Genomic DNA, 12,986 nt, shown 5'->3' on the forward strand with positions numbered 1-12,986 from the left:
CACATCTCCCAGTTTTTGCCAGATGTCCAATACCAGAATTAGTGTATGCATTTAGATACATCTAGCTTGTAAAAAAACTGGTATATCTGAAATAATTCTCCTATATGCAACATGACTCTTTCAGTTTATGAATGCTGGGTCTCCATTTTTCTGAACAACACAAAATTACTTTCCTGGGAACAGTTTTAAAGCTGTTACTGCCACCACGAAGAGCCTTCGCTCATTATTACTAAAGTTCAACATTTAGCAATTTATGCTGGGAACAAAAGAAAAAGAATCCCATTTCACCTACAGCATATGCAGAGAAATTGGTAGTGTCTTAAGTTTTACAACTTCAAGTAAGGTGCTCTTAAGAAGAGAACTCTAAAAATGTTTTAAAGAAGTTTCAATTGTCATTCCACATGAAGCAGCCATGCCAATAAAGCAGGCACAGCCCTTCCCACATACAGCTTCCCAGTCCCCTTGTTTCCATCACAGTGATGCCAGCACAGCTGGCCATTGCACCACACCATGATCAAACTGAAGAACCAAACCAATTGTGAAATAAGATGGTAAAAGCTGGGGGAGGAGAGGCTGTATTTTCCTGGCAGATCACCCCACTGATCCATTTCACTGTGCAGCTGCACTAACAGCTGGACCAGCAAAACAAAGGCAGTAATATAAGGATACAGATAACCAATATTTACTCAAGACATCATTGTTGCTGAAGAAATGCACTTGCATCCTAAATAAAAACTATTCACTTAAAAAGGTACCTAATTTTTTACCTAAGGTATTTTTTCAGTTCAATAAAAAAATTCTTATCTAGCCAGTAGAGCAAACAAGACAGAATACTGCTGAAGCCATTGACCCCTAAAATTCAACAAAAATCAACATTAGAAAAAAAACCAACATAATGTTCACGGAGTGCAGGAACAATCTTACTTCATACTTATTTCCTATACCACTCTGAAGTTACCACTGTTTGCTGGGGCTTTTGCTGAGGTTTTTACTTTTTTTTTTTTTAAACTAGGTGCCTTTTTCATCTGTGCACTATTCACTATTACAACACTAGTTACCTTCTGTGCAATTTCAGACAAAGGTTAAATGACACCAGCTTGAACAGATTTGTTTTCTAAGCAACTTAGGCACTTCAAAAAGACAAGGTGAACTTTATTCCCTTTACATGAACAGTCTGTGAATCGACACTTCGAGTTCTATCACAAAAACCCCACTTTCATTGCATACTAGGCCAATACTGAAGGTCATTAATTATTGTTCTCATAAATAGTCAAGATTTGCTTTTGCCTTTTTTTTTTCAATCACAGACTCACTTTACTAAAATTGCATTGCATCCTCCATAGGTGTTTAAGAGAGGTAAATGAAAAAACCCCTGCCTGCTTTCATCAGGTTTCAAGCCACTTCCAGGTGCTTTCTTGTTTGTTCATGAACAATCAATTCTCTAGAAGTCACTCATTTTTACACTCAGATCACAGTGCAGTACAACTTCTATTATCTATCCCAAGATGACTACATTTTCACAGTTTGTTTTACTGCAAACATTACACATACATATTTGTAGACACAGATACAATTAGACAGCTGGCTCCATTTAACTCAGTGTACTGTAACTATACTAAGTATATTCATAACACTTAGTATAAGCTGATATAACCACTGAAAGAAAACCATTTTTATTCTTTTCTCATCTTTCAATGCTTCCTTCCCTTGTGCTGATGAGAATTAGGCAAACTGGAAATTCAGTTGGGGAATACCATTTAAAAAATCTAGTCACAAAAACACCGGTCTTAACCTTGATCAATTCCCTGATTTGATTCACCACACAAGAACTTGTTTCACATAAAGAGGAAGCACAAGCAACAAGCCACCCTGCATGAAAGACGTTTCTTTGAGCAGAAGCACTACCTTATGCCAGTTCAACGTGTTCCTCAAATGACTGCCAAAGTATTAGTTAAAGTGGAATAAAGTAGAGTAACTTCAGTGGTTTACAAAATCTATAATCACAGTCAGGATGAAATCAGATACCTGTACAGTGTACACAGCATTTCGTGTAGTCACTGAAAAACTGTTTTCCAACCTTTTTTTTCTTTTACCTACTTAGTAATTCTAGAGCCCTGATTGCCTCCCTCACTTAGGCCAACAGACAAAGCCATTACATCCACATTTCAGTAATTTCAAGATGCTTATGTGCAATATAAACAGAACCTTCTATAAAGTTTTGATAAAGAGGGTTTTTTTACATTTCACGAATACCATTAACTAAACATTCAAGTGCGCTCAGTTACATCATTTGTCAAAACTTTGCAAATAAGACATTTATACACTTATTTTTAAAAACAACTTATTAGGGAAATGTGCCTGTTTGTAAGCTAATGCCTCCCTGGGCACAGTTTAGTGACTATACAGTCACTGCACATAGCATTAAAAATGCTTCTGCTTTGTTACAGAGCACAGTATTTCTACATTGCAGAGGAGTAATTTAGCTTCAAGACTCACAATCTGCAGATTACAACGAAGTAGATCATTTATTCTTAAACACTGGACTCATTTCTACGTGAAAAGCCCTACAGTAACAAATTAGTCTGTCACCCTTCTCCCCTCCCCACTGCCAAAGCATCACTTCGTTAAAGCCTGAATCAAAACTTCTATTAAATAAAATTCAAATAAGGAATTCAAGCATCATCTATTAGGAGACATACTGACAAAGATACACAAATCAAGGTCTTAAACAGAAGTAGATAAAAAAATTAATCAATTTCTAATCCCATAAATGAAACTTTACTAACCTTTAAAAATATCTCCAAATATCTTTTTTTCAAGGATCTGTTTTGAATAATTTTAGTGATCTATATTGTTCAGCCTGTTCTAGCAACAAAAGTTAGTCAGTGATGTGGGTCAGGTTATCTCCAGCTTAGTTTTCATTCTTTGCACACACATTTCACATGCACTGTCTCACATTTTTCACACAGTCCTGCTCACAATGTCACTCTGTAACCACACATCTCTTCTCAAATCATCTCCATTTAATTCTGTACACATTAAACCTTCCCCTTTACTCCAGAAGACTTCCAGCTGGACTCATTCCTTTCGTTTTGATCTCCAGTTTGGTCTTTGTTACAAAACTGACACTCTTAACAGCAGGAACCAATACATCACTTAAATGATGGTCAACTTAAAGTTTATGAGAGAGCTTTTACTGTTGCTGAGATTTATCTTTTTAAACTTGCAAGAGAGCAAGCAAACATTTGAAAAATAACAATAGATCAAGCATAACTTACCTTGAAAATACCAACCCAGTCTTTCTGATGAGGATGGATAAACTGGGTCAGAGTGTAGTGACACTCAAGATGTGTGTTTGGAAGATAACTTTTTGCAACATTTTGAAAAATCACATGCGCAAAATTGGAGGTCTGCAAAGTGCTAGCTGAAGACGGAACTTCTTGAAAGGATGACATGATTATCTGTAACAAAATTGTAAAAGTTGTTATTTGAACATAGTGGAAAAACAAGTTAAGTTACAAAAATTAATCTAGTTGAAATACACATGACAGAAAAATCTAACTATTAGTTCCCCTCTTCCAAAAACAGAGAGCCATAGACTAAATTCACGAAAGCACACTGCCTCAGCATCACTTCAAAACAACCACCTCTCAGAATAAAAGAGCAGTCATTTCACCAATGACATCAAGATGGAGAGAAAGCATTGCTTAGCTGAATGCCCCCAGTATTATATCTCAGTGTCAGAATATGGAAAATAAAAGCAGTGGTGTGAAAACAAAGCAGGGTTCTAACTTAATGAAAGATTCTTAATGGTTCTAGACAGGGTTTAGAAGGAGAAACAAAAGTTCCATAGTTTCCCTGCTTTAGACTTTTCACAAATCTCTAGTGCTGAGCGCTTTTCACAGCATTTTTACACATGAAGTTTTTTGTCCCCTCTCAGTAGAAGTATCAAAGTTCCATTTTAAGACCTTTTTTTAAAAATAAGAATGTTTATATGAACAGGACGATTTAGTTTGGTTTGGCTTTTTTCCATACTTCTTCGAAAGAGTTTTCCTGCCCGTTCAGCAGTCTGTGGGCATCTTTTACTATTCTCACTGTAACACACACTGCATGTTTAGCTTCATTACCATAAACAATGGCCTGCATTGATAGCAGGAACATTGAGGTATGCATGCAGTTGGAGGGATTAACACTAATCAGTTCGACTGCAAAAGCTTTTAATCGTGCTTCCAGTCACCACCTCATTCAGGATACATAGTGCTACAAACAACAGTAGCACAAGATGCTTCACAAGCCGAACAAGAACATCCCTTCCTCAGAGTCGGCAATATCTGCCAAAAATATAATATATGCAACTGAGAAGTTTCAAGTGTGTGATTCCAGTGTACAAGCACAATTTTGTTCAAAACATCTGACATTAGGAGGATTAGGGCCTTATGTATCTAACATTTCTAGAAAGATGAGCTATCCTGTGCTTGCAATTGCTGTTGAAAGTAATTTCATACTGACCAAGCACATTCACACCTTGAAAGAGGTTAACTGCCAAGTGGGTGACATAATATATTACTTTCCTTGAAGATACATGTGGAAACCAAAACCAAAAAGAGACAGGCACAGCAAGCCTCAAGCAGTTCAAGGATTAAAAGCTGTTTGTATATCTCCCATAGCCTTTTAAAATTTCACCAGTTAAAAAACAAGTAGCGATAACCTTGTGCTTTCTGAAACAAAAAGCACTCTGAAGTAAACAGGTATCCATCATGCAAAACAAGGAAAAGGTAAATACAGGGATTTTTTTTTTAGTTTTAATCCCTCAATATTTTAAGCTTACTACAGCTCGATTTAGGCTAACACAGGAAGTACATACAGGCAGCCACGACAATATTTCAGTGTATCAGATGTTAAATAAAAAACAGTCTTGTACACTGACCAACATAGGTTACAAGATAAAACACCAAGCTTGTGAAGATTAATAAAGAAAAACAAGAACTTCCACAAGCAAGAAACTGAGTAAAGATCAAAACACAGTTTTCTAGAGACAACAAATCGTATCAGTTATGCAGCTTCAGAGTCCAGAAGAGTAAATGCTACAGCACAGTAAAATCCTGACAACCCCCACACATCTCAAAACAGAGGATTACATTCAAGGCATCTCTCAATTCACTCTGAACTATAAATGGTATGCATCAGCAATTTCTATAGTTCTAAAAGAAAAACAATAACCGTAGTTATTTTCAAGTGCAACAAATAAATTCATTTTTAGTAAATCAGTAACTTAACCAAATAACATTTACATGAAATAGTGGGTTTAATTTTCATTAGACAGAATAAATACAAAAAAGAGTAAACACAGCATTAATAACAAAATCAACTGAATTTTTTTCAATAGCTCTATTTTTAAAATTGTATAGTTCAGCCTAAGCACATATTACAAAAAAAAAAAAAAAATTAATTAATTAAATACCCATTTCTGCACACTCGTCGTCAGCTGCCACAGCTGAATACTAGCCCTAGCGGAATCAGTAAAGGCAGGCTGGTTTCCAAGCCCAAAGCAGAACTGTTCACAAATCTAACTTGTGCAGACCAGCACAATCATCTGGGATTACTGCTGCCTAGCAGGAAAATCCCCGGAGCTTAGATGATGCTCAGATCTACTTACAGTTCAAGGATAGTTATGGGGATGCTGGGTGCTTGCTTGCTTAACTCACAGCTACCGGCTAGGAAACGGGAGAGGAGGAGGAAGAACTACGCATAGGCTTCATTATTGACATGACAAGCGCTTCCCACGGGAAGGCTGAACGACGCCTTTGGCTTTGCGCAGCGGAAAGGACGGCGAAAAGGAGGAAAAGCTCGTCAGGCAGGAAAAACAAAAGCAGGACGAGCCGCACCTCCGCAGTCAGCTCCTCCTGGAGTCCCAGCTGCGGTCCCGAGCCCCCGACACCCGAGCCCCCGACACCCCCGGCCCCCAACTGCGCCGCCTCCCGCCCCTTCCCCGCCGCTGCTCCGCCACCTGCCCGACGCGGTCACCTTGGCTCCGGGCCTTCGCCTTCCTCCCCGGGCAGGGGAGCCCCGCCGGCTCCCGCAGCCCGGCCCCGCCGCTCCCCTGCCGACCACGGCCGGCCCGAACAGCTGGCGGGGACAGGTGGCGCAGAACCGCGGCCTCACGACCCGGCCGCCCCGGCCCGCCTCAGAAGCCGCCAGAAGCCGGCGGGAGAGAGCGTGTCAGCCCTGCCCGGCCCCCCAGCCCGGCCCCGGACAGCTCTTACCTAGGCAGACGCGGAGGGCGCCGAGGACATCAACACGGGCCTCCGCCACCAGCGCCGCGCAGCTCCGCCCGTCCGCCCGCGTCACTTCCAGCCCGGCCCTGCCGGCGCGGGGCGGTCCCCGGCAGCGATCCGGTTGGAGACCGGAGAGGCGCGTGGCGGTCTCCGCCTGCCACCGGGACACGCCCTCGGTGGGGCTCGGGGGATCGGGTACAGCGGTGTGCCCGGCGTGTGCCCGACCGGGCTGCTGTTACCTCTGTACGGCGCTGCCACGGTGCCCTCCCGTCTTGTCCGTGATTACAACATCACCTCTGTCGCACTCAGTTACCCGAATTAATCATCCCCTCTTCCGTGTCCGACGTCAAGACACAGGCGTGCCGTCACCCTGTAGGTCGCCACCGTTAATCTGCCAGCCTTTGCAGGTCTCCCCAGGGCAAGGGAGCGGTGAGATAAGAGCGACTGTACACGCTTACACAGGGTTCTGCCTGGGTACCTTGGCGGATCTCCATGAAAGGACGTTACATCACACACAACACCGACTCGGAGAACCGCGGAAGGAAAGAATCATTTAGACTGGAAAAGACCTTTGAGCTCATTGCGTCCAACCTGTGACCAATCACCACCTTGTCAACTAGCTCGTGGCACTAAATGCCACGTCGAGTCGTTTCTTGCAGGGGATGGTGATTCCACCACCTTAATCACTTTAGTTGCCACAAGTTTATACAGGATTAATAGCTTTTATCACATCTGATAGTTTTAAAACAATCTAGATTTAAATGGTTTGGGCATTAAGGCTTTTCCGACTATGCTCGCAACTACTTCACAGACTCCACTCAATTTTCATCCAAAAACAGCTCATAGAGCACTTAGCAGAGTCACAGTGCTGAGTAAAAGCAAGCGGTGATGAGTACCCATCACTGGCAGGCAGGATTTGTCCCAGCGCACCCAGTGGTGGTGGCCACTACAGTCTTCAAAATCATCTTAAACTCTTTGCTGCTACCATTTCGTATGTGTTTTCACGTGTATTTGAAACAAACAGGTTATGTGGAGAGACACAGTGTTATTAGAAATAATATTATATTTATGGCATTAGAATCATTGAGTTAGGTTTCTGACAAGTTCACCTGTTTTTTCATGGTCAATCTTAACAGAAATGAAACTAAGTTGGAGCACAGAAACTGTCTTTAAGTAATTATGGTTATTCATTGTACTTGCGCTTCTTGTTTCTGAAAACAATCTAATGTCTTCAGGTGTATCACAGGTTACTAAGTTATCCTTTGATTTGTAGCCACAATGAATAATCTCTTACATCAACCATATATTCCATATCTCCCTGGAAAGCAGTAAATTCCCTGCATAGTACTAACTGATCATTTTAGAAGACACAAGAAGTGTATGTAGAGCAATCTCTCCTGTAAGACCAGACAAACTTTTGTAGTGGAAAATGAAACCAATATCTTGCTCAGCAATAAATATTTGTAAGGAAGCAGGAAGAGCTATTTCTTCTTATCTCAGCCCTCCATTTCTTCTCCTTGCTGCTCTCTGCTCTGTATGACGTGATAAAGGGCTGTTTAAGAGTCACGAGACACTGTTCTCATGTGGGCTGGAATTTAGAAAGAACTCGGGGTTTACAGTCACCAGCTGGGGAGTATCAGCATTGGTGAGACTAAGTAGTTTTGCTTTCATTTAAAGGTATTATAATGTAGGTTTATGGGAATATGACGGGAAATTTGAAATAAAGGTTTTCTTTTGCAGATAACAAAGTTTTTACAAGTGAATGCCTGGAAAAACAGACAACCAACCAACCCACTTCTGTTTTCTAATTTTTAAAAGTACTTATCCCCAGTTCTGAGTTTTTTAAGAAACTGGAGGTATTTCCATGTTCACTTAATAAATGTTCATTCAGTCAATAAAGGTAGTTATGGTTTACTCATAATTCAGTATTCAATTACTATTTCTATTGCTTAATGCATATGGAAGAGTTAAAACAATCTACATATGTTGGCTTTCCCATGTGCAGTGTAAATATTAGGACAAATAAATCAAGAGTAATCTTGTATTTTCTTGTACTTATATCCACAATTTTCAGGAAAATGTATTTTTAAACTTTTAAACTCGCTATCTTAACCACATATATATAACAGCTATAATATATACATAATATAAAACTATTTCTGACTAAAATAAACATATGGTTTAATGTGTTCTCATATATGCTTTTGCATGCTAGGTTTAGATGCCAATCTTATCCCTCTAGAATTTATAGATATTTTACAGAAAGATGGTGCAGAGTCTTTTCTGATTTTGTTATTTCCCTGTCAAGATATGAAATACTTGACCAAAATGCACAAGTGGTGCACAGTGATCCAGAATCAACAATCAATATCCTTGTACAAAGATCTGAATGAAGAAAAATGTGACTGGAACTGGTGAAACTTGCACTTGGCTCTGAGAATTAATGGTTGAGTGCCTTAATAAGTCTGAATTTGCTATACAGATACTATTTCCTGAAATTCATCCATGTGATATATATATAAATCTTTTAGGAAACTTGCTCTTGAGCAGGAAAAAAAAAACAACAACAAAAACAAACAAACAAACAACAACAAAAAAAACACCCACAAAAACCCACCAAACAAAAAAACCCAAACAAAACCAAAAAAACTCACCGGCACTATTTTTCTATCTTTCCTTCATTCTCTCCAAAATATTTAAAACAAAAAGAATGTTTGATATCAGCATTTCTAACAAAACCTTACTCTTGTGAGATGTGAGATTCTCTTAACACTAACACACTAATTCAATTAGAAAAGCTGATTACAGGTATGGTGACAGTAATCCCATCTCCTTCTGGCTTGATTTTCAGCTTTCCAACTCCACTGATTTCATTAACAGGAAACTGGTTTTGTTCAAGCCAGTATTTTACCACAAAAACGGTACAGTTTTCATGTGTACCAGAATGTACTTTAAACATGTAGTATCAGTGTTTAGCCAGTATTTGTGCATATTTGAAAGAAAAAGAAATTATGAATGTCAAGTATCTTTTAAATGATACTATACATATATATATAATCAAAACCATGTTTGTTGAAAGGGATGTCCAGAGCAGCTCAAAGGAACATGTTGCTCAGGGCCTTGCCCAGCCACATTTCTAATGTCTCCACAGATGGAGATATTCCACTGTCACCTAAAGAACCTCTTTCAGTGATTGAAAACACTCATTGTAAAAATGTTTCTTTATATCAAATTGGAATTTCCCATGTTCCAGTTTTGTCTCTTGCCTCTTGTTTTTTCACTGTGCACCTCTGAAAGACATCTGTTCCATCTTTTCTACATCCTCTGCTTAGCTGTTTGTAGATAGCAATAGGCCCTGAGGCCTTCTCTTCTACAGGCTGAAAAAATCCCTGTTCTCTCTCTTTTTGTGTCTATATGCATAATCCCCAAGGAATATATGTCAAATACATTTCACCAGGGTATTGACTTTGAAATTAAAAGCTGGCAGAACCCTTTTTTAAGGGTCTTTATTTCTGAAGTGCATAAATATGAGGACAAATATACAATGGCAAATTACAATTGTAGTTATGATAGAAATAGTAAATAAAGTAAAAAGTGTGTGTGAATGCAGGAACTGGATTTGAACATTACTAGATTCCAAAGAAGTTTGAAATTTGGTTTGGGATGCAAAAATTTCCCGGCTTTGTAGTTATACTGAGACTTTGCCAGGATGAGATTAGTCCTTCCTCAGGCATGAGATGAATGAGGAATAAAAACTGTAATAATGACGAATAAAAACATGCAGTTAACCGGAACTGCCAAAGGAAGCGGGGAGCAATTACAGACTCCCAGGGAACAGAATCTTGGATGTTTGCAAAACATTATTTTCAAAACTACACTGTATTTTCAAACCTGTGAGCTCCTTCAGTAATTTAGAGCCTTTAAATTAAAATTGGATCCCTGTCATCTCTTTAACCTTGGATATATGTGAACTTTTATTCAGATCCAAAGCCTAACATTTTTTTCTTTCATTTGTTTACTTTCTGTATTACAGTCTGAACCAAACCCATGATGAGTTTTTGAACCATCCCTGAATTCCTCCCCTCTGAGGCCCATCTTTGCTTTGCGTGAGTGATAGAAGAATTATGTATTTCTAGGTTTTATTACCAGAGAAAGTACTTGATATTGTGGATATTCAGTCTATTGGCATGACATGATGATATTGATGAAGTGTGGTAAGGAAACGCTTCAGTTCTAATGATTTGATTTCATTTTGGTTTGACTCCTATTTCAACACTTCCAAGTTTTAAAAGTATGGGCCATGTGAGATGTAAAATATATATATTGATGTCACTAATCGGAAGCTCTTTCTGGTCATGTTGTAAAGCACACTTAATCAACTTCTTTAAGATCATGTTACAGAAAGCTATTAACTATACTCTTAAAACAGTTAAACAGTTATAAATAATGTTTCATGTTATGGCTGACAACACTGAATTGCCCAGCATTTAAGGGAATCTAATCACAGGGCATGCAGTCTCGGCCTTCCAGTAAGATGGTGTGGCAAAACTTTGGAACATATTAGAAATCCCATACTATTGCTAACATTTCCTATTAAGGAGAAAGTTTCTCTCTGTGTATTTTGGATTTCTTTTCCAACACTTAATTGCAGCTGATGAAGAAAAGCTATTCAAAAGCTGCCAGGATTTTTAAATCTGTAGAGTGAGATTGATGAAATTTGTGGGTTTTCCCAGAAGAGTATAGGTGAGAGCAGACATGTAAATTTTGTATGTGTGTGCATGTATGTGTGTGACAGAGGAGAGAGCAGGAGCTTACTCCTAAGGTGTGAGACTTGGCAGCACTGCACTGCACAATGGGCACAAGAAACCACACGTCTGTAAATGACTGCATTTGAATTGCTGTTATTTCACTGTTGGGTTACTGTATTGTTAAAGTGAAAAGGAATGTTTTTAATAAATGCAAATAATGAATTAAATGCTTGCACATACTGAGGCTTTACCCTCTGGTGTGTAATTAATATATGTGCACTGGAGACCCAGGTCTGGGGGAGTGTTTCATTTCTTATTTATGATGTTTGCAATGGGGTTTTTTTCCCTCCAGCATACCTCTTACTGGCATACACAGAATGGCATGTAAATGACCACTGAGTAGGTGTCACTGAAATCTTAGCAGATATAGAACAGGTAAATACCTTTGTTTGGTATGCTTTAATAGATTTACTGTTTCTCTCGGCCTTTTATCTTTGCTATCTGAAAGTAATAGGAAGCTCCCAAATGACCAACATTTTGTTTTCAGAGGCAGGAAAACTGCATGTGGCAGGAAACAAACAAGCAATGAGATTTAAAAGTTCTTGTACCTTGGGGCACAGCATTTAACCTTGAGGGACTGAAAGTAGAAAGGCACTTTCCACAGCAGCCTACAGCATGCTTCTTGTATCCCCTTCTGGGTCCCCCTCCAGCACTGGCTGCCACCACTGACAGAGCACGAAGTGTCTGTATACTGTATCTGCATGAAGCTTGGCAGCTTTCCTATTTTTTCATAATGGTATATGTTTTTCTGAAAGGATCTAAAGATGTCTGAGTCCTCATACTAATGCTGTCTCTGGCTCCTCTAGCCTGGCTCAGGCAGTTGTTGTGTCTCCACCATTACACTGGTTTTTCTTGCTCCTTGGCTCGCTGAGCAGGTGTGCTCAAACCAGGTGCACTTGGTGCAGCTTCACAATTCCCTACTGAGACCAGTACCACCTGAGTGATGCAGGAGTTCTTTGTCAGCCTTGACCTAGCACTAAGGAAAAAGACTGTCAGGTCATGCAGTGCACTTGCAAGAGGCCGTGCCTGGCCTGGGTCTCGATGCAGAGATCGACTTGTGCTGCTTTCCCCATAGCCCCGCATTCAGCTTGGAGACGCATCTAAAGCTCTTGTGTTGCTGTTTGTACAGAACACTTCTCAGTCAACAGATCTTGAGTCTCACCTTCTCCTACTGCTTGAGTTCTGAAACTCTTACATTATGAGATCTTAAATTCTATGAAAAAAATAATGATCATATTGCTACATACATATCAATTGCTACATACAAATCAATTAGTAGGAAACACATTGCTAAAATGAAAATTTGTCTTTAATTCACCCCCTGATGAGTTATTATTCTGTTGTGTCTATTAACATTTTACAGAGAAGACTATGTTGGATTTGCTGTGCAAATTCACATACAGCAAGTAATGTCATCTTTCTGGTGTTATTTGATCATCACCATTTAGAAATGCAAATTTATTCTAATCACACAACTTTCATACCTTTTCTTATTTCACAAATTAATTTCCTTGTATAAGAAATATTTTTAAAAGGCAAAATACTGTAGAGCTTACATTTCTAGAACTTTCTACAGAAAGAAACATTTAATAAATGGCTCTCCCTTTTGCTAATAAATATTTTACACTATATTGTAGCCAAGTTTGCATACTTTGTTGTGCAAAGTGTGGTCGCATATGGTTGTGTTTTGGAACTGGAAACTTTCAATCAAAATAAAATTTACATTATTAATTTGGGTAACAATCCTCACTCTTTTGAAACCACAGTAAGGTTACAGCCATGACATATGGCTTTAGTTCACTACATGGCAAAGGATCTGTTGGGCCTGTAATAAGTGTTTTGTACACAAACACCATGGTAAAAATCTGTTTTTACAGTGTTTATTTCCATTATCTTTGCTAGG

The 12,986-nt window shown here is 39.2% G+C and overlaps 1 protein-coding gene across 5 annotated transcripts in view; it reads right to left on the reverse strand.

Moving 5' to 3' along the window:
* The window catches only part of TAX1BP1 (Tax1 binding protein 1), a 55,989-nt gene extending 49,432 nt beyond the window's left edge, over nucleotides 1-6,557 (reverse strand). The window contains exons 1-3 of one of the 5 annotated variants that reach the window (XM_039548999.1): nucleotides 6,264-6,557; nucleotides 5,657-5,808; nucleotides 3,279-3,461 (exon numbers count right to left, since the gene is read on the reverse strand). In XM_039548999.1, the coding sequence (XP_039404933.1) occupies nucleotides 3,279-3,455 (177 nt within the window). In that variant the 5' untranslated portion in view covers nucleotides 3,456-3,461; nucleotides 5,657-5,808; nucleotides 6,264-6,557. The remainder of the gene's footprint in view (nucleotides 1-3,278; nucleotides 3,462-5,656; nucleotides 5,809-6,263) is intronic. The other 4 variants (XM_039548998.1, XM_039549001.1, XM_039549000.1 and 1 more) reach the window with 4 other exon arrangements.
* Between the last annotated feature and the right edge of the window lie 6,429 nt (nucleotides 6,558-12,986).

This window comes from Corvus cornix, chromosome 2, assembly GCF_000738735.6.
Source record: "Corvus cornix cornix isolate S_Up_H32 chromosome 2, ASM73873v5, whole genome shotgun sequence".
Lineage (NCBI taxonomy): Eukaryota > Metazoa > Chordata > Aves > Passeriformes > Corvidae > Corvus > Corvus cornix.